At 43.0% G+C, this 26,580-nt stretch overlaps 1 protein-coding gene across 6 annotated transcripts; it reads right to left on the bottom strand.

Moving 5' to 3' along the window:
- Positions 1-503: 503 nt before the first annotated feature.
- Positions 504-24,122, bottom strand: LOC112104301 (S-formylglutathione hydrolase). 6 transcript variants are annotated; one of them, XM_024196528.1, is made up of 10 exons: positions 24,022-24,121; positions 21,529-21,589; positions 16,303-16,378; positions 13,987-14,075; positions 11,135-11,233; positions 6,518-6,642; positions 5,688-5,807; positions 3,209-3,307; positions 1,674-1,841; positions 504-746 (listed from the first exon to the last, which is right to left on the bottom strand). In XM_024196528.1, the coding sequence occupies exons 1-10, from the start codon at positions 24,112-24,114 to the stop codon at positions 666-668; spliced, it is 1,011 nt and encodes a 336-aa protein (XP_024052296.1). In that variant the 5' UTR covers positions 24,115-24,121; the 3' UTR covers positions 504-665. The 6 variants fall into 6 exon arrangements, with proteins under 6 accessions (XP_024052296.1, XP_024052297.1, XP_024052298.1 ...); XM_024196529.2 differs by lacking the exon at positions 21,529-21,589 and adding an exon at positions 17,763-17,802 and having other exon boundaries at positions 24,022-24,107; XM_024196530.3 differs by lacking the exon at positions 24,022-24,121 and adding an exon at positions 17,763-17,802.
- Positions 24,123-26,580: the final 2,458 nt, after the last annotated feature.

Raw genomic sequence — 26,580 nt, 5'->3', positions numbered from 1 at the left:
AAGTTTCTGAGGAACCATAAGTCATAAAAAGGATGAACTGCTCCCTTTAAAACCTGATTTCAGCTAGCTGCCTTCAGAGTCCCTTTACACTCCCAGTTACAGGTTAAATGTTAACAAGGGGGAAAGGTTGAGCACAATGCAGTGTAAGTTTGTTTGCATTTTCCATCAACAGCTGCAGATTTTGGCCTGGAAATACATTTCAATAGGCAGGAGAAAAACACTTGAGTGTAAATCCATTTAATTTGCTATTGTTTTCAGCCAAGTATTCAAAATTGTCCAGTTATTCTGTTCAGTGCTGAATGAGAGACAAATTGAAAGTTAGTGTGGTACTAGTTCTCCTCTCACCCACATACCCTCCTGCTGCAGTCTGCACTGGCTTGAGACCACAGACATTCTATGTCAATATGCTGTTTAAAAACAAAAACACTTAAATGATCATTTCTATTCTGAGCCTTACCCTCAGGATGCTTTTCCCAATATGGTTAAACAAGTTTCAAAGCAGATGAACACATTCAAAATATTTATTCTGAAGTACACAAAGAGAATTAAGGATTTTTTAGCACTACTATCAGCATGACTCCATTTTATAGGCACTAATTCAGCAAGTGATTTGTGTTAACATTTGTGTACATATTGACTTGTACTGGACAAAAGACTCCTATGATTCAAGCATTGAGGTATTTTGCATGGTGTCTGATGTGATCATTAACAAACGTCGCAATGAAGAAGTAGCTGTGATCGTAGCCCTAGCAAAGAGAAAAACAGATTCAGCAATTCAAGGTACTTAATGGTAAGGCGTTGGAACTGGATTTTCGAGCATTGTTAGTGACAGCTCATTCGATGTCTGTCTGCTCGTTTTAAGAAGGCAGTAAGGAGGCTATTTCAGGTTTATGCAGGGCCTGTCCTAGCCCTAGGAGGCTACATAAACTGGCTGTGCACTAGGCTCTCCCATCCCGATGAAGATGGGCACACTCCATAAATACACCACCTGTGCAGGCAGCGGCTATCTCGGAAGGACATGGCAGATAGGATGGAGTCATTTGAAAAACCCTGAAGAATTTCAGGCTACTGTGACTCTGTGCCATAATGCTGCAGGAAAGGGAGGGTTCTTTCTTTGCCTCCTGACTGATCCTGTCAGCCAAAACCAACAATGTACCACTATATAAACGCCACTACGTGGTTTAAATGTATACAGATGATCAATCAGATAAGAGCACACTTTCTTCATAATGCTTTTGTGATGGGTTACTGCAATATATTAAAAACAGAGCAAGATACTTATCTCCAACAAAATTCATGTATTTTCTTCCTCATCAGCATGTCACCAGTAGATTGGATTGCACTCTAAACACCCTATAATGTTTAAACTAAAAATCAGCTCCCCCTATAGTGGTCAAAGTAATTAAGTCAGTGGGGTCTAGTGGATACACCACTGCACTGAGTCAAGAGAGCTGCTCTCTGTTCTCACCCCTGCCATTGACCTGCTGTGTGACCTTGGACAAATCACTTTACCTTTCTGTACCCTTTGCCTGTCTTGTCTATTTCAGGACTGGGACTGTCTCTGGCTAGCTGCTTCACCTTTTAGGCACACAGAGTCAACCCAGTAATTATGGGATGGATGCATCAGACACCCCCACCCTGCTTCCCCCCAAAAAGGTACTTTTGGTACTTGCCTGTTGCAATCTAAAGACTACAGGGATTTTCCGCTCTGTGCAGGCAGCAATAAAGTTGTCAGGCAGTAATTGCCCTGCTGAAAGGAACTGGTCATCTTTGCCTTGATCAATTAAGATGTCAAGATGAGAATCTGGATAAGACTTCACAAGATGGGTAGCATCATATGCCTGTAGAAATAAAATTAAACTAATTAAAAGTGTAACAACATTTTTGAGAATTTTCTTCACCTAGTAACTATACTACCAAATTGGATTAGAATTATTGTTTAGGATAGGATAGGGACATGGACAACAAACTGGGGTCTAAGACAATGTTTACACTAAAAGGCTGTCCAAACTATGGAGTAAGTTCAAAGTTGGGGCTCTCAGGCCAAAACCTTAAATCTATCTCACTGACTCAAATCCTGTTCTATTGGTATCAATGCCCATAGTATTTAATCACGATTAAAGAACCGAACGTTTTGCCAGCCTGCTCCTACAGAATTCAGACTTACCGATCTCTGACCAACACGTTTTTCCTCTTTTGCCTGCCACTATAAGAAGCAAATCCTTTGTGCACAGAGAATACAGGAATATACACTGTGGGTCCGTCGACTCTGCAAGTGAATGTAGCTCAGGCATACCGTGCTAGCTTAGTCTAAATGTACAGGAAACAACAGCAGTGTAGATGAGGTGGCATGGCCTTCAGCATGGGCAAGCAGCCAGCGTACAAGCCCTCCAGGTAGTCTAACTAAATATTCTGGTTGCTAGCCTGTCCTGAAGCCCATGCCACCACATCTACACTGCTATTGTTACCTGTGCTAGCTCAATTAAAGCTAGCCTACCCATGTTATGATCACACTTCACTTGTAGTGCAGACATAAGTCAAGGGGAGCCTTCAGAGCAGGGGTCCCCAACGCAGAGCCCGCGGGCGCCATGGTGCCCGCCGTGGCATCTGTGTGCGCCCACCTACTGGCCGCCGGAAAAGCAGCCGCCGAGAAGCGGCAACGTCAAAACGCTGCCATTTTCGGTGGCGCCTCTTGACGCTACTTCTCGGCAGCGACGCTTGTTGGCGTTGCTGCTTTTCGGCGGCATTTCAGCGGCTGCTTGTCCGGTGGCCATGCTCCTCGGCGGCTAGTCGTCAGGCGCCCGCCACACTGAAAAGGTTGCTGCTTCAGAGCATTTCATCACCCTAAAAAGGGGATCAGATTTTCATCTGTTCAATGTTTCCAGGAAACAGATGAAGAGCCAGAGCTTGCTCATATTTCTACTTATCTCACAATTTAAAATCTTCAGAAGTGAGGAGAGAATTTACTGTCTCTATGTGGTAAGAACAGCCTCCTGTTAATGTATGTTTTTTGTAAAGTGGGAGCCAGCAATATGATGGTGATCAGTATCCACACAAGTACTGTACAGTCGGATTCAATGTTTGATGATGGGATAACATGGTGTTATTCAAACAGAAGTCATCACTTCATGTTTTGCTTCCCTACTACATAGTGCAGTCACAAGCTCTTTTTACAGTTCATTAAATGACTGGACTCTCCCACACATACCTCCCATTTAGTTAGATCTGATCCCAGATATCCACCAAAAGCTTTCTTCCCCCAGGGACACTGGACTGGGTTGCAGATAGGAGCAAATGCTGATACAGACTGTTTAGAAACACAAACATAGGGATTAAGAAAAGTCATTTTGATAAGCAAGATGTGAGCGAAAAGTGTGTTCAAAAGCTGTTCTGCCTAGTTACAATTGTAGCACATTGGGGAGCAAGTGCTCTATTCTCACCTTATACAGCAGTCAATCTCAGTCTTGTGACATCATTAGAATTTTTTTTTTAAATGTATAAAGGAACACAATCCACAAATAAGTGCTCAGAGAGACCACAAAAGGGACAAGGTACAATTAGGTCCCCTCCACACACACAAGACACTAATGTCTCTCATCTAACAATAGAGAGCTAAGATTTGCTAACCAAAAATGCAAGGGATTACTTTGGATTTTGAAACCTCTGAAGCCGTAAAATTGGGGCATTTATTGAAAATGCCAAGGAAGACAGAACAGCTTAAAAATTCTATGAATTGTAATGTGCATGTATTGGGAATTAACTCAATACAAACTTTCAGCCATTTTATAACAATCTTACGAACATAGGAATATAAGAACTACTATATCAAGTCAGACAATGGTCCATCTAGCCCAGTATCCTGTCTTCGATAGTGGCCAATGCCAGATGCTTCACAGGGAGAAGGGGTGGTTGGATGGGGCAGGGGTCCTGGGGGGGCCGTCAGGAATGAGAGGAGGGGTTGGGCGGGGGGCCGGGGAGCGGGGGTGGGGGGGGGGGTTGGATGGGGCAGGAGTCCCGGGGGGAGTGGGGGCAGATAGGAGGTGGGGGCCGGGCCACAACCCTCTCCCCTAACCGGCCCTCCATACAATTTACGAAACCCGATGCGGCCCTCAGGCCAAAAAGTTTGCCCACCCCTGACATAGTCTATTAGAAATACCAGAGAGAATGCAGCCCTGGGATACTCCTGATTCTCAGTCCACTACTACCATCGACCCGCATACAATTATATGTACCACTAGGCACACTAAATGCTCAAAAAAAATTCAGAATCTATGGGACTTAAGATCAATGGTGACAAAAGTTATATGTGCCTTCTATAACATGGAAATGAATGATCTGTCAATGCTACATGTAGATGATAAGGATTGAATAGTTTTATCTATCTTGGTAGTCGGTTGACAGCAGGAGATTGTAACCAAAGATGCAGGGCTGGTACAAGGAAGTTTCGCGCCCTAGGCGAAACTTCCACCATGCGCCCCTCCCCATCCCCATCCCTGCAGCAGCTCCCCCCCACCCCAGGAGAGCCGTGCAGCAGCTCCCCACCCCAGCTCACCTCTGCTCCGCCTCCTCCCCAAGCACACTGCCCCCACTCTAATTCTCCTCTCCTCCCAGGCTTGCGGCGCCAAACAGCTGATTGGTGCCGCAAGCCTGGGAGGCGGGAGAAGTGGAGCGGCCGCTGCGCTGGGAGAGGGAGTCTGAGGAGCTGGTGTCAGTGCGCCGCCGGCAGCCCAGCCCAGGAATACTGTAAAAAAAATTGGCACCACTTTTTGGCGCCCCCAAATCTTGGCGCCCTAGGCAACCGCCTAGTTTGCCTTAATGGTAGCACCAGCCCTGCAAAGATGTCACATCCGATCGGTCTTGCATCAACTGCATTTCAGCATCCTCAAAAGCCTCTGGGTGGGTGGTGGGATGTGTGTGACAACTAAGATACGAGTGTTCAACGTGGTGATGAGGACTACCCTGTTATATAGAGCAGAAACAAGGCCATTAAACAGCTGAGGACAGAAAACTAAACAGTTTTCCATGTCAAAAGTGATGGTGTATTCTTAACATCTATTGGTTTGATTTTGTCACAAATGAGGAGATACTTGGATGATTCTGGGAAGCTGAAGTCCTGCCCAGATGAAAACAAGATGACTGCAATGATGCGGTCCTGTCCAATGGGCAGAAAATGGTACATTTCTATAGAAGATTTACAAGCTGAGGTAAAAGGAAAGAGCATGAGATCGGCCACAAATGAGATTGGAAGATGTGATTTTTGAGGGATTAAGAAGCCCAAATCCTCCCATACTGACTCATGATGAAGGAAGAAGACCTGCAAGAGACTGTTCAAGATGGAAGTCCATTCTAGGTGATGCCACAGCTACACTACAGCCATGTAAATGTGCTGCTGCTGCTTAACTACAATAGTCTGGATAAAATAGCAATAAGACTTTAATATTCTCCACTGGAGACTATATTTAACTCAGTTTTTAACTTTTTGAATCCTGTAGTTGGTATTTCACCAATGCCAAATGCTAATGCATTTTACAGTAGCATTCAGTACTAGGCAGTGCTAGTACCTGTAGGCTATTAGTATTAAAATTAAAGTTATTCATAATCTTAAAGGTTGCAACAACAGAGTTTAACTTGAATTAGATTTTTAAACGCTTTTTCTCTAGAAGATTGTATAAAACTTAATATCTTACTTTGTATTTTCCAGGATTCTTCAAAGCAAGGATAAGAGCTCCATGGCCCCCCATTGAGTGCCCAAAAATAGACATCCTTTCTGAGTCAGCTGGGAAATTGGCTTTTATTAATTTAGGCAGCTGAAAAAAATCAAGTGTGACAGAAAAAAAAAGGAAGACTTTAATATATTTAGACTTTGAGAGTCAAGCAACTTAATGTGATCTATTACTGTGTTTTAATCCAGATAAAAGAATTGTGAGATTAAATGTACAAATTAGTTTTCAGACTGTGACCTCAACTGTTAAATTAACCACAAGTACAAAACAATCTCAACTACTGAATATCACTAAACACAAAAGGAAACATTTCAAACATCTGTAGACATTTCATGGTCTACAAGATGTTAATCAACTAGACATATTACAATACATTTATGTAAATGTACATGTATAACAAGATTGAGGTTTCATTATAACCCTGTTCTCATTTTAACTAAATCCCTAAATATGTTCTCACAAAATGAGCAGAATGACAACTTGTTCTGGAGAGGCCTTTTATATTTCATGTCCCTGTCAACATTACTTTTTAATCTGGACCACTCATGCTGCAAATTAACAGACTTCTATGTATTGTTATTCATCATCTTAATAGATTTGCTCAAGCATTCTATTTTGAAAATGATGACATTTGACTGCTAATGAAAATGGTCCAACTTTGATATGCATGATAAGCGGCCATCTCACTACAATAGTCCAATTAAGAGGAGATCAGTCCCTCTAGTCAAGGCAAAACAATGAGATTGAGTTTAACACATTTAGCAACATTAATTTCAGTTGGAAAAAAAAGTCACCTCATCCTTTATGTACGAGTACATTCTATAGTTGGTTTTCCATGGTTCCTCAGTGGCGTCTACATAAAAACCAGCACCTGTGCCGAAATCCCAGCTCTCATCTTCTCCTTCAATATTGCAGCCACCTATCATGGAAAAGTGATTCTCAGTTTATTGTCCCATCACCTAATTTGATGTTAGGGTATTCTTTTCCATTATATAAGCCACACCCTTCTAGATGGACCTGGATAAATTTAACCTCTGTGCCTCAGTTTCCCAAAAACTGTAACATGAGGATGATGTTTAAGCAGTAATACAGTGTTTTGAGGGTTAATTCATTAATGTTTCCAAAATGCTTTGAGATTCACAAGTAAAAAGTGCAATGTTTTCTTAGTTTTCACTTTTCTTCATCCCTTCAATCCCAAAATTTGTCTCTGATGTACGATCAGATATTAATTTAACTGAATCTTACTACACTATGAATTTCTTATCAAATAAATCAGGGACATGTTAGAAACAGAAAATCCAGTCCATTCTCCTGCCAATACAAGATACCCTATACTACCGTATATCTTTGATTGCTTTGTCCAGTCTAGTTTTGAATTATTCAAATTATATGTTCCACTTCCTCCCCTGGGAGTTTCCAGTCTAGTTAATCTCACCATCAGGAACATCTTCTGTATATTAATTCTCAATTCACCTTTTCTCTGTTTCATGTCAATAATAAATTAGAACCCCGTATAAAACCTAAGTCATTCCTCTTTTGAATAACTGTAGACATATCCTCCTTCACCAAGGCTATACTGTCGGTACTTAATTTTTATGTTTCCCTTAAATTCAATCCATCCAGCCATCTCTTATCCCTCTTCAGTTTGCCCATGATTTGACAATAGAATCAAATGACGTAAAAGTCTTAAACGAACCAAACAGTACCATAGAATCTTTATGGATAGTAATTCCACGCTCTAAAAATAAGAATATAGCGGTAGGGATATATTACCAACCACCTAACGAGGATGGTAAAAGTGACTGTGAAGTGCTCAGGGAGATTAAAGAGGCTATTAAAATAAAAACTCAATAATAATGCGGGATTTCAACTATCCCCATATTAACTGGGTACATGTCACCTCAGGACGTGATGCAGAGATAAAGTTTCTTGACACCTTAAATGACTGCTTCTTGGAGAAGCTAGTCCTGGAACCCACAAGAGAAGAGGCAATTCTTCATTTAGCCCTAAGTGGAGCGCAGGATCTGGTCCAAGAGGTGAATATAGCTGGACCACTTGGTAATAGTGACCATAATATAATTAAATTTAACTTCCCTGTGGCAGGGAAAACACCACAGCAGCCCAACACTCTAGCATTTAGTTTCAGAAAGGGGAACTACACAAAATGAGGAGATTAATCAGAAATTAAAAAGGTACAGCGCCAAAAGACACCAATTTTTAAAAAGGCTCCAGAGGTGATCCCGGCAATTACAGGACAGTAAGCCTGACCTCAGTACTGGGCAAACTGGTTGAAACTATAGTAAAGAACAAAATTGTCAGACACACAGATGAACATAATTTATTGGGGAAGAGTCAACATGGTTTTGTAAAGGGAAATCATGCCTCACCAATACTAGAATTCTTTGAAAGGGTCAACAAGCATGTGGACAAAGGGGATCCAGTGGATATAGTATACTTAGATTTTCAAAGCCTTTGACAAGGTCCCTTACCAAAGGCTCTTAAGCAAAGTAAGCTGTCATGGTATAAGAGGGAAGGTCCTCTCATGGACTGGTAACTGGTTAAAAGATAGGAAACAAAGGGTAGGAATAAATGGTCAGTTTTCAGAATGGAGACAGGTAAATAGTGGTATCCCCCAGGGGTCTGTACTGGGCCCAGTCCTATTCAACATTCATAAATGATCTGGAAAAAGGGGTAAACAGTGAGGTGGCAAAATTTGCAGATGATACAAAATTGCTCAAGATAGTTAAGTCCCAGGCAGATTGTGAAGAGCTAAAAAAAAGGATCTCTCGAAACTGGGTGATTGGGCAACAAAATGGCAGATGAAATTCAATGTGGATAAATGCAAAGTAATGCACATTGGAAAACATAATCCCAACTATACATATAAAATAATGGGGTCTAAATTAGCTGTTACCACTCAAGAAAGAGATCTTGCAGTCATTCTGGATAGTTCTCTGAAAACATCCACTCAATGTGCAGCGGCAGTCAAAAAAGCAAACAGTATGTTGGGAATCATTAAGAAAGGGCTAGATAATAAGACAGAAAATATCATATTTCCTCTACATAAATCCATGGTATGCCCACATCTTGAATACTGCGTGTAGATGTGGTCGCCCCATCTCAAAAAAGATATATTGGAATTGGAAAAGGTTCAGAAAAGGGCAACAAAAATGATTAGGGGTATGGAACAGCTGCCATATGAGGAGAGATTAATATGACCGGGAAAAAGGTTGGCTTTTTTTTCTGCTGCAAACTCAATGTTCCAGATAACTTAAAGGTGTTAGAGATTTGGGCCCTGTGAACAGAGAACTGAGGCTGTCTGGAACACAATGGACATCAGAGATGCACTAGAAAATCCATTAACACAGCGGAGCTTGCAGTCATCTGCTTTGATTTATTCCAGTTATGGCAAGTTACAAAGGCAGGAGACAGGCCAAGAGGTTAGTGCAAAAGAGAACGTATGATCCTATCAATGAACAGGCATGCAAAGAGCAAATGGCCAGAGGTAGCACAAAAGCAAGTCCAAGCACCCAAGGGCAGTTACAGCCCCAAACCCTTAATCTGATGTTATTTGAATGACATAATGAAGATTTGACCATCCCTCTCTGCAGTACATAATAGCTATGAATGCATGTTACAATAATGCTTGTTTCAATATACTTTCTGCATATTAATTAAAAATGCACTAAACACAGGAAGACATCAGGTCCCAGGACAAAATATGGAAGAATATATGTTGCTCCCCTAGCAGTTCAGTAAAATATTTTGCAGTAATTTTTCTTAGTACAAAAAAGAGATTAAAGCATAGAACTTTCAGAAAGTTGAAATTCTGTCCTTAAATCATTGTTGTGATCAAGGGCTCTCAAATATTCAATGATCTTACATTCTATGTCCAGGGAACTGGAATACCTAGCCATGACGAATAATTTGTGAAAGGAACTTGTTAGGAAGTTGTTTTGAGGGAATTAAATCAAGCATTTTTGTTGAGATTCGATGCCATCAAATGCTGGAAAATATCAGAAAGGCTCCTCCGATATGTATAGCATAAGTACCATTGTAGCAGAAAATACCAAGAGCATTCAGAAAGCTGTAGTGTAATTTACAGAACTCTCCAGGGAACTGTGACAAAGGTGGGTACAGAATTTCCCCTTTTCAGGTTCCCCAGTTTCTATACTAATCAATGCCTTATAAGGGAACATTACACCAGCCAAGGAACCCTACCGGAGCCAGACTTCTGCACTGGGGAAGAGATGTGTGTGCTTTTTTTAAACTGTTGTTTTAGCTTTATAAGTACTGAGTACAGTAAATAGTAAAAGGCTCTGAAAAATCATGCAACACAGTAAAAACAAAACACTAGCTCCATGTTCCAACAGGGTTCCATGGATGATGTAAGGTATCAGCATAGTATATCCCAGTGATACTCAGATCTCTGTGATTCAGGAGCCAAATTAGCAATCAACACTAACCAAAAGAGCCACAGTACTGTGAATTCATTGTTTCATTTACTATTTATATTATATATAAATTCTCCCAGCAAAATGCCTATTATTTTATCAACTACAATTGGTTAATACAGGGGTCGGCAACTTTTCAGAAGTGGAGTGCCGAGTCTTCATTTATTCACTCTAATTTAAGGTTTCGCATGACAGTAATACATTTTAACATTTTTAGAAGGTCTCTTTCTAGAAGTCTATAATATATAACTAAACTATTGTTGTATGTAAAGTAAATAACGTTTTTAAAATGTTTAAGAAGCTTCATTTAAAATTAAATTAAAATGCAGAGCTCCCCGGACTGGTGGCCAGGACCCGGGCAGTGTGAGTGCCACTGAAAATCAGCTCACGTAGCGCCTTTGGCACGCGTGCCATAGGTTGCCTACCCCTGAGTTAATATCATAGTAAAGGCATCCTGCTTGGTTAAATAACTTAGATTAGTTAATAATTAAATCACACAGTGTTTTAATATCATGTGCTGCAAAGAGACACAGGAGACACGTTAAAAAGCCACTTGCAGCTCTCGAGCCTCTGTCTGAGTATCAGCGATATACACCAAGGTGTGTCATGAAGTGTAAGCCAGGGACTTTGGAGAACCAAAAAAAAAAAAATGGAGGGGAACGAGAGTCTTACATTGCCCGTGTGTGACCTGAACTGCCCCCTTATCTTAATTTTAGGACATTTGTATTAAAATGGCTTTAATAGTGGAGTTCTAAAGTTACAATTCATTTAATATATATTAAACACATAATTCAGCAAATTGGTATAATCTATAGAACCTACAGATGGAACATTCCAAATAAAGATACAATTACACCAATACATTTAGTAGTAACATGAATCATTCTATTCTTTGGGGACAAGCAGCAGTAAACGTTTATATGCTGAAGGCTCATCATGAAACCTGAAGACACTTACGTGGACTGGTATCTGGTGCAACTACAATGAGGCCATGTTCAGCTGCAGCCTGATGAAAACCAGATTTGGTAATAAAGTTCTGTTCTGTACAAGTTAATCCTAGAGATAAAAATATGACTGGTTATATACTACTCACAGCATTCCAGCTTCCAACATATACTAGAGAAGTTTAAAAATAAATGGGATTCATGCCTTAAGAATGAATGTAATTGCTAACAGTCCATAGAAACAGACTCAGTTACATTTTCACATTTCCACAGAAAAAAAGATTTGATCGTACTAACTTTTTCATTTCCCACTTGTATCAACCACCATTCCTTTTAAAGATCTTTGGGATTTTGTCCATGGTTAGGTATTGACCATAATTAGGTCACTGAATGTTTCATCCAGAGAGCCACACAAGTGCTTGTTCATTTACTATAAGCAGAGTTCTCAAATACTGCGTAAGATATCATTCGAGAAGACATTAAGTGACAAAAAAAGTCCTATATTTCATTAGTTAGCAATTATAATAAGCATGGTGGATCCCTATACCTCAGGATCCATAGCAATCTGTGCTTATGACAGAGCAGGTTTGAGACTGAAGTCGAATTACAAGTCTATGATAACTTAGACCAGTATTTTAAGGATTCTTCACAGTGCCATGTAGGAAGAGTTACAGATTGTAGTTTTAACCTTCACCTGTGGTGAGTTTTAGATAGTTTCAACTGATTGACTTATTAGCAAAGGAGGCTTGCTTGTAATTAGTTATTTTACTGTAAGTGCTGTAGAAGAGTTGTGGTACCTCCTCAGACAATTTCTTCTAACCTACAAACAGCTTCAATATTAGATGTTAACACTCTTATGCAATCTGTCATCATTCTACACGCACAACACTCAATTATAATGGAAGTCAAGTACAGGTTAGGGCTTAGAATCACACCTCTACTGGCCTATTCTACCCTTGTACTTCCACTAGCTTTAATGGAATTTTAACTGCCTCTAATTTTAGTGACTTATGCTTGTACACGGAATTGAGACATTTACTAATTTTGCCAACCATCAATAATAGAAATTTGCTATTTTTTGATAATTCATACAAAATATTAACAGTTAAAGAAGGTAATTGGGGGAAAATATCAAAAGTAACACAAGTAAACTTTACCATAGCTACATATATCAGACTACTGGTAAAATTACAATAGGCTGCAAAACATTGCTTTCAACAACTACTGCTTAAGTTGGTAAACATATATTAGGACAAGGTTTTCAGGTTTTTTTTTTTTTTTTTTTTTAAACTAAATTCTTCTATATCTTATATATACACAATGTACCTCTGGCAAAATCCATATTTCAAACTTGGTCTGATTTGTTAATACAATCAAAATGGTAGTTCCTGTTAAAATTTGTTTTAGAACTATAATGTCATTCTTCCACTGTTACACCATGCATTAAGACTAACATTTTACAGTATATCCAGTCCCTGAGATCTAAATAGCACCATATCCTAAAACATGGATACAGGATGAAACAATTTTCATACAGCACATTTACTTAAATAGGACAATTTTCCCCATTGTGGATTCCACCCTACTTGTTTAGTTCTGATCATTTTTTCTTCCAGAAACAGGTCCAGAGAGGAAAATATCTATTGAGTCTGCAAACACCAGCTTATCTCAAGCTGTTTAGGCACAGCTTTTTATTAGTTACACAGAATATCCTAAATCTATTTGAAGATTTAGTCAACGTGAGCTAAAGGCCCACCAACAATATATAGGTTCTAGATTTTTTTGCATGTGCAGGGCCAGATCCTTCAAGTTTCTCTGCACTGCTCCAGCAGCACAGAAAAAAAAAAAAAAAAAAAAAGGCCATAAATCTGGCAGCCTGCCCCCCCTAAGGCTGGCTGATTCATATGCTAGCACAATACCACATTGCAGGGGAGTGTTTAAACCCAAACAAAAGCAGTCTTCAGTGTAGGGTTGCCAGGCATCCGGTTTTCGACCGGAATGCCCAGTTGAAAAGGGACCCTGGCAGCTCCGGTCAGCACCACTGACCGGGACATTAGAAGTGTGGTCAGCAGCACAATGGAGCTAAGGCAGGCTCCCTGCCTGCCCTGACTCTGCACAGCTCCCGGAAGCTGCCGGCATTTCCCTGCGGCCCCTAGGTGCAGGGGCGATCAGGGAAACTCTGCACGCTGTCCCCACTCCCAGAACCGGCTCCACAGCTCCCATTGGCCGGGAACCATGGCCAATGAGAGCTGCGGGGGCAACGCCTGCAGGTATGGGAAGCGCGCACCACGCAGAACTGCCTGGCCGTGCCTCCACCCAGGGGCCGGACATGCCGGCTGCTTCTGGGAGCAGCACGGAGCCAGGGCACCTGCCTTAGCCAGGGCCGGTGCAAGGAAGTTTCGCGCCCTAGGCGAAACTTCCACCTTGCGCCCCCCCCCCCCCCCCCCCGCGGCAGCTCCCTCCCCCCGCCCTGAGGCGCCCCCCCGCGGCAGCTCCCCACCCCAGCTCACCTCTGCTCCGCCTCCTCCCTGAGCACGCCGCCCCCGCCCTAATTCTCCTCCCCTCCCAGGCTTATGGCGCCAAACAGCTGATTGGCGCCGCAAGCCTGGGAGGCGGAAGAAGTGGAGCAGCAACGGCGTGCTCGGGGAGGAACGCTGTAAAAAACAAAAAAAACAAAAAATGGGGGGCACTGCTTTTTGGCCTCGGGGATGGGGCAGGGCAAGGGTGTTCGGTTTTGTGCAATTAGAAAGTTGGCAACCATACTTTAATGGAATCAATTTATCTCCTTTTTTACATACTGTAAATTTTGGGTCTTAAATTAACCTAACAGTATCTTTTAAAAATACCGAAGTTCACATTACTCACCTGAGAGCCAGTACAGCACAGGACACTTCCCAATTTCTGCTTTTGGTGGCAAATAGATTCCAAACCTCATTTTGCATTTTAACTCTATACTGTAGCAACAAAATACATTTGATTAACAGTATCTAACAGACAAGCCCAGGACAATCATTTAAAAAAAAAAAAAACACGCACTATCTAGAGCAGGGTTTACCTGCGAGGGCCGAGGGATGTTCTGGCCGCTGCTTCCCGCTGCCCCCATTGGCCTGGAATGGTGACAGGTAAACAAACCGGCCTGGCACCCTGGCGGACCGCGTGCCAAAGGTTGCCGATCCCTGATCTAGAGTTTATCTATGCATTTCTAGAATACTAATCAGAATATCTAAACCAGGCCATTACTGATTCAATGGATAATAGTATTTTAAGAGTGCAAGTGAAATTAACAACATTAGCCTATTGAGTAACACTGATTGCATTTCTACTATGTTTTAAATACATTTTAAAAAGAAAGAAAAATAAACCAAATCCTTACAGTCTGGCTGGTAGGGAATATTTTGAAAATTAGCATTGGAATTCAAGACCTAACAATGTTCAACCTAACTCCTGCCTGTTAAATTGGAGAGACATATTTTAAGAACATATACAAATAGCTCACATAATTTACAGTGCAGCACATATAGAAGCAAAAGTCAAGTTGTTTCGGTCTCCCAGACTGATACACTAATCAATTGCCCAATTTTTATTCAATGTTAAAACTACCAATAGAAAGCATTTTTTCTTCAGAAGCTACTTTCTTTAGATGCAAGATCTTCCAGCAGCAGTACTATATAAAGGAATATACACCTCTACCCCGATAGTACGCAGTCCTCGGGAGGCAAAAAATCTTACCGCGTTATAGGTGAAACCGTGTTATATTGAACTTGCTTTGGCCTCGAGCATCTCCGTTATTAATAGTCAGCAAATAGCCCCGCCCCCTATCCGACCCCCACCGCGAGGGGGAGCAGGGAGGGCAGCCTCACCCGAGGTGCCCACGTGTGCCTGGTCCCCGCCCCGGGCCCATTCAGTGCCAGGGGAGGTGAGCCATCGGCGGGAGGCTCCTGCCGTGCGTGCCCGCGCTCAGCCCCATCTCTCGTCCTCCGCAGAGGCCCGCACAGCCCGTCTCTGGTGAGGACACTGCGGCCAGCTGCCTGCCAGGGCACACGAAGCCCCTGACTGCGGGCAGGTAGTGCGGCGCTATGGCCCCGGAGAGCCCGCCCGGCGCTGCTGCGAGCGGGGCGCAGCCTGTCAGCCGATCCTGCTGTGTGCCGAGCCCTCCAGCGCCGGGACAGGGGCACCTGCACGGCGCCATCTAGGATGGGCACCTCTCCCTGCCCTGGATCCGCAACTTCCCCGCGTGGACCAGTCTTCCCCAACTTCTCGGCACCAGCTGGAACCTGTGTGACGTTCCCCTGCACTGCAGCTCCCATCCTCGGCGTGTGGCTCCCCCCTGTCCCCTGACCACCCCCCGAGACCCTGCGCCCGTTATCCAACCCCTCGGCCCTGGCCCGGCACCCTTAACACACCGCTCAGAGCAGCGTGTTGGAGCCAGACACGCTGATGCGCCGGAGCGCGCAGCCTCGCCCCCAGAGCGCTGCTTTACCGCGTTATATCCGAATTCGTGTTATATCAGGTCGCATTATATCGGGGTAGAGCTGTATATATTCTAATTCAAAAGATGGACAACCACCTAATTAATAGAGTATAATTCAAATGTATTACAATATTACATGCCACAAGCAAACAGGCTGAAAAGACTTACATAAGCAACTGGAGTTTGACCTTTATCTAAAAGAGTCTCTCCCCTTCACAGCAAAGAATTGCTGATTCATGGGTAATGGGTGTCTTTTACAGACCAGAAATGAAAACTACATGCTTATATATAGTTGTATAGGTAATTCCTCCTCACTAAAAGATTGTTTCTACTTCTATTTTAGTTTGTTTGATGCTTCTGGTCATGTGAATAACTCCATGTGAATGAAGCAGTAAGTGTTTTAATATACATTCATATTTCCACATTGCAAATACAGCAGCCCAAGGTGATGAGACCAATTCTCAGGACATAGTAAATTTACTATTAATGTTTTCCCTCTGCCGAACTTAGTAATAAGTGTTTAAAAATGTAGAATAAAGCAACTTGTAAGCTGAAGACATAATATAAAAATGAAGCTACTAAAACACTAATATTAGTATCAGGGAAATGCATATTTTGTCTTTCTTTTGACTATGGAAATATTGGAAGTAATATGATACTGCCATTGCTCTCCCGGTGCTAAAATTTTAGGTTGCCTTTGTAATGTTTACCTGTCATGTTCAAACACCTTCTGGAAACCCTCAAAGCATTTGTTGCTGGAAATCTGTTTCAGTGCCATAATCTCAGCTGCTAAAAACAAAACAAAAACAACAACAACAAAAACCACTATCGATTTGTATCTCCAGCCAACAGGTTTTTAAAAAACAGAAAACAAAAAACAACTTTGAATGGCCATTTTTTTCAGGTTTCAGAGTGGTAGCCATGTTAGTCTGTATCAGCAAAAAGAACGAGGAGTACTTGTGGCACCTTAGAGACTAACAAATTTATTTGAGCATAAGCTTTCGTGGGCTACAGCCCACTTCATCGGATGCATGCAGTGGAAAATACAGTAGGAAGAGATATATACACAGAGAACATGAGAAAATGGGTGTTGCCATACCAACTATAACGAGAGTAATCAATTAAGGTTGGCTATTATCAGGAGAAAAAAAAAACTTTTATAGTGATAATCAGGATGGCCCATTTTTTTCAGGTGACTACAGTACAGCTGACTTTTACAAAGAAGTTACCTTCCAGTTACACAAATTCTTTCCACGTTTCAGAAAAAAAAATTCAGTTGCCTTATATGAACATTTCAGGTTTAATAACTGTGGTCTATAATAGGGTACCAAATTTGTGGCTGTTTGCCAACATTTTTTGTGTGTGTGGTAACTTTTAATAAAAGGAGAGAACAGTAATGGTGTGAAGGGAATGGGATCAAGTTACCAAGACACCTCCTCATATGTTCTTTTGTGGTACACAGGTTTGAACATCTTTTTGTCTTATGAAATCATTCCACCTCTGGTAATCTATAGTCTTTTATTCTCCAGCTTCTACTCCTACATTGCACATTTAAAATGAATTTACATTTAAATCCTACAGTTTTGGGATCATTGTGTTATTCTGCCTTTGTGAACACTACTTTCCAAGCCTGGCAAGGAACAGAACAGTACAGAACAGAAATTATCCTATCCTTTGCCTTCATTTTGTTCATAAAGTAACTCTAGAAGTATATGTTTTCTCACCACACTCTCTGTGCTTGGGAATTTTAACTCCTTAATAAACACTTACTACCCAAATACCTTCACTTTTGCTAATAAATAGAACCTTTTAAACTATCGACATCTGCATCTTGAAGAAACTGGTGCCAACACTTATATCTTTACATTAAGACAATAAGAGCATGACTATACATTTGGGCCCTAATTCAATTACTACAATTTTACTGTTACTGGTGTAACTTCCCTGGACTATGATGGTATTGCACCAGCATAAAACTGGAGTAACACAGCAGTGAACTAGACTCTTAGCATCTTTGAAAGGCAAGGTCTTTAGAAGGCTCCAAATCTTTTTACGTTTATTCTCAAAACTACTTATTATACAATTATTTTTGCTACTCCTAGGCTGTCAACATTAACATTAGTTTGTATTTTAGGGCTTTACTGTACAATATCAGAGGATTCCATCTTACCAGGTTGACTTCTCTCAATCTTTATACAAAAATAAGGAACCTGAAAAATATAAAAACATACTTTTGCAATCTTCTCTGGGAAAGTAGGTACCATTCAAACATATTAAAATATTTCTGCTGAAACCCACCCAGAACACTTGCAATAATCAACACACCTGCAGTGAACAGGGAGATGACCTAGAAGAACTAAGAGGTTCACTCTCTACATTCTAAGGCTAGGTCTACACTACCCGCCTGAATCGGCGGGTAGAAATCGATCTCTCGGGGATTGAATTATCGCGTCTCGTCGGGACACGACAATCGATCCCCGAATAGACGCTCTTACTCCACCAGCGGAGGTGGGAGTAAGCGCCATCGACTGGGAGCCGCGGAGGTCGATTTTGCCGCTGTCCTCACAGCGGGGTAAGTCGGCTCCGATACTCGAATTCAGCTACGCTATTCGCGTAGCTGAATTTGCGTATCTTAAATCGACCCCCCCCCCATAGTGAAGACCTGCCCTCAGACTCCAAAAACATTTCTCTAATAAAGAATCCCACTGCTACTAAGCTGATGTCATCCTGAGAAGCCCAATGCATTTGTAGCTTCTTCCAATTTCACACTGTGGCCTTCATGCATTTCCTCTGCCTCTTAACTTTCTCTCTTCCTGCCAACTTTTTCTACACAAAACTATCCTTAATATTTTTTTTTATTCTCCTCTTTAAAACTTTTTTGAGAAGACAAAACAGTTAGATCACATGGATTTCTGCTTGAGACTCTACACCAGCTTTATATGGTTTAATCAAATGTTGTGAAGTGATTGGAAGGCATTAGATGAGCAGTGCTGTACAACATAACCACATGGTTTGGGTTTATACCAGTTAAAAATTAACTGGTACCTCAGGTTGAACTGAGGGCCTCTTACAAAGCCCTAAGAATACATAGCTCCATCATGCTCATTTTACCCTACCCTTTAAAAGAAACCCTCACTGACCGGTACACAGCATCTTAAATACCCATGGTACTATTGAATAATAAGTCAGTGTCAAAAAGATAACAGGGTCCCACCTCTAAGGGTTTACAATCTAAAGGTACAAGCAAAGAATGCCAGACAAAACCAAACAGAGAATGCAGCATGGCCATTTCATGTTAAACACTTAACTGAACAGTTGGGTTTTCAGTACACCTCTACCCCGATATAACGCGACCCGATATAACATGAATTTGGATATAATGCGGTAAAGCAGCGCTCCAGGGGGAGTGGAGAGAGGCTGCATGCTCCAGCGGATCAAAGCAAGTTCAATATAACGCGGTTTCACCTATAATGCGGTAAGATTTTTTGGCTCCCGAGGACAGCGTTATATCGGGGTAGAGGTGTAACTTCTTGAAGATGTTTTTTCCAGTAATTCCTTGGCATATAGTGAGAGACTATTCCAGGCACTCACTGAGGAATGGCTGAGCCAGGAACAAGCAGAGACAAATGGGCAGAACACAAGGGAATATGTGAGCAGAGGACAGAGACTGAGAGGGGACAGAATTATGAGAACTAACGTTCTATTCCAGTACTTCTACTGTACTTCATACTCCACTTTTCCTAAATAAGTCAAGATGGTGTACCTACTAATCTCACTATCAGCCCTCAGCCACCATAGGGAATATCCTCTATAACAGTGGTTCCCAAAGTTTTTAGTAAGGTGACCCACCAACTGCATGTTCTCTTTTTGGGGGGGTAAGGGGAGAAGGGTAGGAGGAGGAGAAAAGGTGGAACACTGCTCTGGAAGAGTGGGGAAGGGAAATGGGATTTTATTATTCAGGATGCTACCATAGCCAAATATCATGCAACAGTAACAGTTCACTAGGGATGTGTTTAAACTGTCATATTTTTTTTTTTTTAAAAGGGAGATAGCATTGAATGTTTAAACACAGTAGGAGGAGCCAGGAAATTTAGTTCTAATCCAAGTTCTGTCACTGGTTTGCTTGTGTTCTATATTTCCTGTATTCATCTACTCTCTCTTGCCTTATAGGAAGACTGTAAATTTCTGAAGGAAAAGATTGTCTTTTTTATATGTTTGTACAGCAACTAGCACAGTGGGGATATAAAAAGAACAGGAGTACTTGTGGCACCTTAGAGACTAACAAATTTTTTGAGCATAAGCTTTCGTGGGCTACAGCCCACTTCATCGGATGCATAGAATGGAACATATAGTGAGGAGATATATATACACATACAGAGAACATGAAAAGGTGGGAGTTGTCCTACCAACTCTAAGAGGCTAATTAATTAAGAGAAAAAACTTTTGTAGTGATAATCAAGATAGCCCATTACAGACAGTTTGACAAGAGGTGTGAGAATACTTAACATGGGGAAATAGATTCAATGTGTGTAATGGCTCAGTCATTCCCAGTCTCTATTCAAGCCTAAATTGATATGTCTAATTTGCATATTAATTCAAGTTCAGCAGTTTCTCGTTGGAGTCTGTTTTTGAACCTTTTCTGTTGCAAAATTGCCACCGTTAGGTCTGTTACTGAGTGGCCAGGGAGACTGAAGTGCTCTCCTACTGGTTTTTGAATGTTATGATTCCTGATGTCAGATTTGTGTCCATTTATTCTTTTGCTTAGGGATTGTCCGGTTTGGCCAATGTACATGGCAGAGGGGCATTGCTGGCACATGATGGCATCTATCACATTGGTAGATGTGCAGGTGAACGAGCCCCTGAGGGCGTGGCTGATGTGGCTAGGTCCTATGATGATGTCACTTTAATAGATATGTGGACAGAGTTGGCATCGGGCTTTGTTGCAAGGATAGGTTCCTGGGTTAGTGTTTTTGTTCAGTGGTGTGTGGTTGCTGGTGAGTATTTGCTTCAGGTAGGGGGGCTGTCTGTAAGAAAGGACAGGTCTTTCTCCCAAGATCTGTGAGAGTGAGGGATCATCTTTCAGGATAGGTTGTAGATCTTTGATGATGCGCTGGAGAGGTTTTAGTTGGGGGCTGAAGGTGACGGCTAGTCTATGACTAGGGCCCCTAAGCACTACCACTATACAAATAATAAATATATCTACCAGCCATACGTTTACCATGCAATTTTTTTAAAAAGCTGCAGAAAGTTAAAAAGGACTATTCTACTGTTATTAAATATTAGCCTGATGTAGTTTTCGATCTTACTGTGAAACCCCATCATAACAGAAATTTGTCCACCCATCCCTGACTTGCTAAGAAAGTAACATCACCAATTAATTTTGATGCCTAGTACCTTCCTTTTCTGCTCATTCTGAAACCGTAAGTTTAAATTCTAACCAAATGTTTTGCATTTAGCCAGGAAAACGCTAATAAAAATGCAGCTGTCTTCTTTAGGAACTTTTTAAAACTATAAATACCAGGAGAAAATTATTACATTTAACTTAAGTGAGAGCTTCTAAATAAAGCCAAGGTCTGTCTCATCTTACGCGGGGGTTCCGTTCTGCGGTTAGCGCGTAAAGCGAAAACCGCGTATAGCCAAAACCCCATTGAGTTCAATGGCGGGCGAAATCGCCCGCACTACAGGTATAGTATTAAAATTGTTGTATTTCTCTTTTTTGTTTTGTTTTGTTTTTGCCAACCGTGTAAAGTTGAAATCGCGCATGTTAAATGCGCGTAAGATGCGACAGACCTGTATGGTATATTGTAAATTAAAAGAGCTTCAGTTAAATATTCTTTTATCAGCAAAGAGACAATGGATGTTTCTTGTTGCCTTGGGGTTGTTAGATTTTTAATCCAATTTCAGTGTTAAATGTAAATGGTAGTATTTGTGTTTACCTGTTCTACTGACTGTACTTTTGTTCAAGCCCAAAATGTGATGAATTAAAAGGATATAATCCTGCAGAAGAATCAATTTTTGTAACAGAACAAGTCCACAGCTATGCAAATCTTTACATTATATTATATTCATTTTATATATACAAAGTTAATATTTCCCTGTGGTCATGTCTAGTTCTTTTTTCTATAATCCCATTCGAATTTGACTATATCAATGCCGATTCACGTAACAAAAATCCAGGCCTAAAACTAAGCTCCTAAATTCATATTCCGACACCCAGCTTTGGTCAAAAAGAACTATATGCAGTAGACCAAATTCATTTTTGTTGTATCTTCAGTGAAGTCAATGTGTTTTCAATATGTTGAAAAAGGCAACTAAAAGGAAAGGGAATATAACAGATTACGTTTTTGCAGAAGCAGGATCACCAATGGAATGCAAAGAGGCAAATGCAATTTTAGTCTGGTAGGCAATTCTTCCTGATCCTCTATGAGCTCTATATATCTACTGAGTAATCTCATTGCATAAAAGTTATTCAAAAGTGAAGCAAAACAAAGCAGAAAATATATTGTAGGAAACAATTCAACAGCTGCAGGGGAATTTACCGGTTAGTACAATGCTGGTTTGTCTACACCTAACTTCCGATAGTTTTAATAGTAATGCCCCATTCTTGTAGTCATGTAGGTCCCAGAATATTAGAGAGAAAAGGTGGGTGAGGTAATAACTTTTATTGGACCAACTTCGGTTGGTGAGAAACACAAGCTTTCAAGCTACGCAGGTCAGACCTGAAGAAGAGCGCTGTCTAGCTCAAAAGATTGTCTCTCTCACCAACAGAAGTTGATCCAATAAAAGATATTATCTCGCCTACCTTCTCTAAGTTTTAACAGTGGGAGATACAACTATTTTTGGATGGTATTTGATTCTGAAATGGGGGGAGGGTCCTGAAGTGTTTTCAGATGACAGAGATGGACCTTGACAAATGTTAAATCAGAGACATTATAGGGTACAATTAAAGAAGGCACAAAAACTAGAGGGGAAGGAAACAAAGCTTAGATTGTGGACAAACCATAAGTAGTATAGGAGAAGAAAGACAGCGCTGGAGTTATGGAGAATTTTAAAGGGATAAAAACTTGATACATGAGGGAAACCAGTGTAAAGATTTAAGTAGCTGGGGGGTGGGGCTGGGGGGGGCATTGTCAGTGCTGAAGGAGAGTAAGGTAGACTTGGCAACTGGAAGGAGAGATGGAAGGGAAGGCAAGCCAGGAACCTTCAGTGGTGCAAATTAGGCCCTGGCAGTTCCTTCTGTAACATTACTTGCTGTCAGATAAGAGGAAATGAATTTTCTAAGTGTTGAAGCAAAGAAGCTCAAAGTGCATGGGTGATTATTCCCTATACTTGAGAGGAATTGTATTTGTCTCTACCATGAGAGCTATTGCACAGAAGATTTCCTTGACGCTCTGTTAATTTCCTTTATCATCAGACTGGAACTTTTTGTAAATATAGGCGTCAAGCAAGGTGATTCCAAGGAGTTCCCCATTTATCTTTTCTTTATTGTTAATTAATTTATATGTTTTATCACATCTTCTTTCTCAAATAAACTATCCAATCTTCAAAGTTTCTCTTCACATGGGATATTCCATGCCCTTGATCCAGGCTTCTCTGAATGCCCTCTAGTTCTGCAGTAGCCTTTTGAGACTGGGTGACCAATACTTTACACAGTACAGACCACACCATGGGTTGATATATGGCCATTATCATATTCTTTGTATTATTCTCCATCACATCAGAACATCTTGTTTGCTATCTGACTGCAGATGTCCATTGAGCAGGGGTATGTATATATGGCGCTGTCTACAATGATGCCCAGGTCCCCTCTGAGGAGGTCCTTGTGGGAACAGGGAGACTTGCATGAAGTCACTGCCTCGCTCCCCCACCCAGCACAGAGCAATAGGCTGGTATCTCATTCCCCCCACCCCCCTAATTTGCAAGCTTTACCTGCGCAATTTGATTTCTTTCTACAGGACTCGTGCAACCGGGAACACAGGACCCCGCTGCCCGGACCAAGCTGGGTGACTATGAACAAGCGTCAACTCGGGGGCGACATGGCACCCGTTTGGCTGAAGCGATGCGAGGCTGGAAGCGGACAATCTGGCGCTGGTTTGGCGGCGCTTCTGGCGCGGCCAGGGCGAAGAGCAAAGAGCCCGGCTCTGTCTCGCGTTACAGGCGCCCCAGGGGTAGGAGGAGCCGCGCTACCTCCCCCGCTGACCTCCGGGCCCACAGCGAGCCCAGCCACCCCCGAGCCCCGGCTGCGCTCAGCGCGGCAGGGCCTGGCCACGGCTGTGCCCGCTGGGACGGTGAGCGCTACCGGGGCCTGTCGGCAGAGCCCGCCGCTGCCGCCTTCCCGAGCCCCAGGGCCTCCCCCGGGGCACCGGCAGAGCGAGCGCGGCCCTGCACCCGCCCCCGCGGGAGCAGTGACAGCCCGCGCCGCCGCTTACCTCGGGCGCAGGCGGGGGGCTCGCAGGCGCTGGCGGGCCGCGGTGCCGGAGCAGCCGAAAGCGCGGGGGGCGGAGGAGGGCGGCTCTTAACATGGCGCCGCCCCGACTGCCGCCCACAGCGCCGCCCCGGGACCACCGCCGGAGACCTGCCTCCTCCGCCTGCCCCTTCTCCCCCACTGCCACCGCCCCGGCCCCTTCCTGGGCTGCCCCCCCCAGTCTCCACACCCCGGGGACACCGCCCCGCCCCTTCCAGTGCTGCCCCCCACAGTGTCCCCTCAAGGGCTGCCCTCCCCCCAGTGCCAACATCCCCCTTCCAGGACTGCCTCCCCCCCACAGTGTCCACATCCCAGGGACCCCCCCACTGCCTATTCCAGGGCTGCCTCCTCCCTCCCCACAATGTCACTGCCCTGTTTCCCCCCTTCCCCCACACACACTATCTCCTCCAGAGCGCCAGTAGTGCCTCCTTCCCCCCCCGTGTCACTGCCCCCTCCACGGCTTCCCTTCCCCCTCCACACACTCCGTGTCACCACTCCCTCAGGGGTCCCCCTCCCCCACACATCTACATAGTGTCACCACCCCCTCTAGGGCTCACATCATGAGAAGGACCACCCAAATACTCCAAAAGGTAAGGGAGGCAATGTGAAAAGTGATAACTTGTCAATATCACTCTTCACAGCAGACTTTGCGGCCCATTGCCACCCTTACTTCTGCGCTGCTGCTGCCATCCCAGGGCTGAGAGACGGAGCCTTACCACCTCCAGGTGATGGATTGGGGGAGAAGGAGATCCTGAGCCCAGGCTTCCTCCCAGTGAGGGATAGGTTGGGGGAGGAGAGCCCAGGCCTGGGTGGTGGGACTCCAGCTGTCCCTTTTAATCTCACCTCTCGTGTGCACGTCTCTTGTGCACGAGCCCCAGCCACCTGGGGCTGACTGCCAGAATTCTGCAAAAAAAGAGGAAAAAGCATGGAGTTCTCACCTTCCTTGAAATATTCCCACTCCTGCCTTGGGAGACCCACCCCATAGTTTGAGAAGCGCTGATTTAGATGGAAAATAGGGACCAAAGGGTGTTAACATAACCCAGTCACTGTCCAACGTTAAACAGTGTTAAACAAGGTTCGGGATTTGGACAGAGACCTCAGTCTGCTTAGTACCATGGCAAACATCATTAAACATCCTTTTAACCTTTTACTAAAGATAAAGAAAGGAAGGAAAAACACTTAGAACATTTGAAATGTAAAGTATTAAATAAGGCTTTCATTTTAACAACATTCCTTATTCCTTTTCCCTTTATTGGGGGAGAGTTTTTAGAAGGAAAATCCCCTAGTTTGACAGTGTCTTAGATGGTGTCAAAGATGGTAATAACTGTCCTTTTGGATTAAAGAGAAGTTAGTTGAGATGAGCTGTTATTGTTAAAGTCCATTCCTATTTCATCTTAGATGGTGTTTGGGATTCAACTGGAGCTGGTGGGGTGGTGATGTCATCTGGGTCCTTCTCTCTGGCCTGGTCAGGACATTTCTCAGGATCAGAATGACAAAAGCCTGGGGTCCCAGGAAATGGTAGGTGTGGAACCCATGATGGTGAAGTTCTCTAGTAGCCTCTGACTGGTCTTCCACAAGATTTCCTTAAGGACTCCAAAAAGGGAGTGATGGTTTGAATAGCCATTCCCCTCATTTGTTAGCCCATCAATTAGGTCTAGTTTCTGATACACCAAATTTGGTTTACTGTTTTCCAGACCCACAATTTCTTGTTTACCAAGCAAGCCTGATCTCAATACAGTTCTTGAGTTATATCACTAGGCCCCTTTTTGGGGGCTAATTCAGTTTGTCTGGTTTTCTTGCATCTGTTTATAACATTATTAAAAATAACTTGACCTACTTTTCATGGTTAATTCCCAAGCAGGCAAAAAGTTATAGGCCCAATTGTCACTCCTATAGGCACATTAGACACATTTGCAGTATCGTTTATTATAGAATTTTCAAAAAAAGCTAAAAGTAATTTTTTTGTCTCTGTGATGGGGTGGACTAGGCCCAGAGGCCCCCTACTGGAGGCCTCAGGGTCCTGCCACACCCATCCCAGGAAAGGAGAAGTAGAGAGGTCCTCCTAGCGGGCTAGAGTGACTGCAAGGGAAGCAGCCAATGAGAGGGGCTGCAGGGAACAGCCAATCAGGGCCCAGCAGGACCGTATAAAAGGAGCTAAAAGGCTGGACAGAGTGAGTTGTGTCTGGTAGCAGAGATTGGAAGAAAGAAGAGGTGCTCCTGGTTGGCTGTAAGGGCTAAAGCAGGTAGTTACTGGTAGGAACCATGGGAGCAAGGACTGAGCTGGCTGCTGGGCCTCAACTAAGGTGTGCTGTGGGGAAGTGGCCCAAGGAAACATAAAGCAGCAACTAATAAAGGGGTTCAGCATGAGGCTGCTATACTTAAAGGATCCCTGGGTTGGGACCCGGAGAGGTGGGTGGGACCAGGTCCGCCCACCAGCCACTGTCGGGAAGTGGCTAGGCCCTAGGGAAGAGAATTAGAATTGTGGCACCCCAGGGAAGGGGGCTGCACTGGAACTGACTCAGCA

Source organism: Terrapene carolina, unplaced genomic scaffold (genome assembly GCF_002925995.2).
Source record: "Terrapene carolina triunguis isolate 2854851 unplaced genomic scaffold, T_m_triunguis-2.0 Scaffold18, whole genome shotgun sequence".
Classification (NCBI taxonomy): domain Eukaryota; kingdom Metazoa; phylum Chordata; order Testudines; family Emydidae; genus Terrapene; species Terrapene triunguis.
Note: the sequence above shows the minus strand (reverse complement) of the source record. Positions and strands in the feature narration are given on the sequence as shown.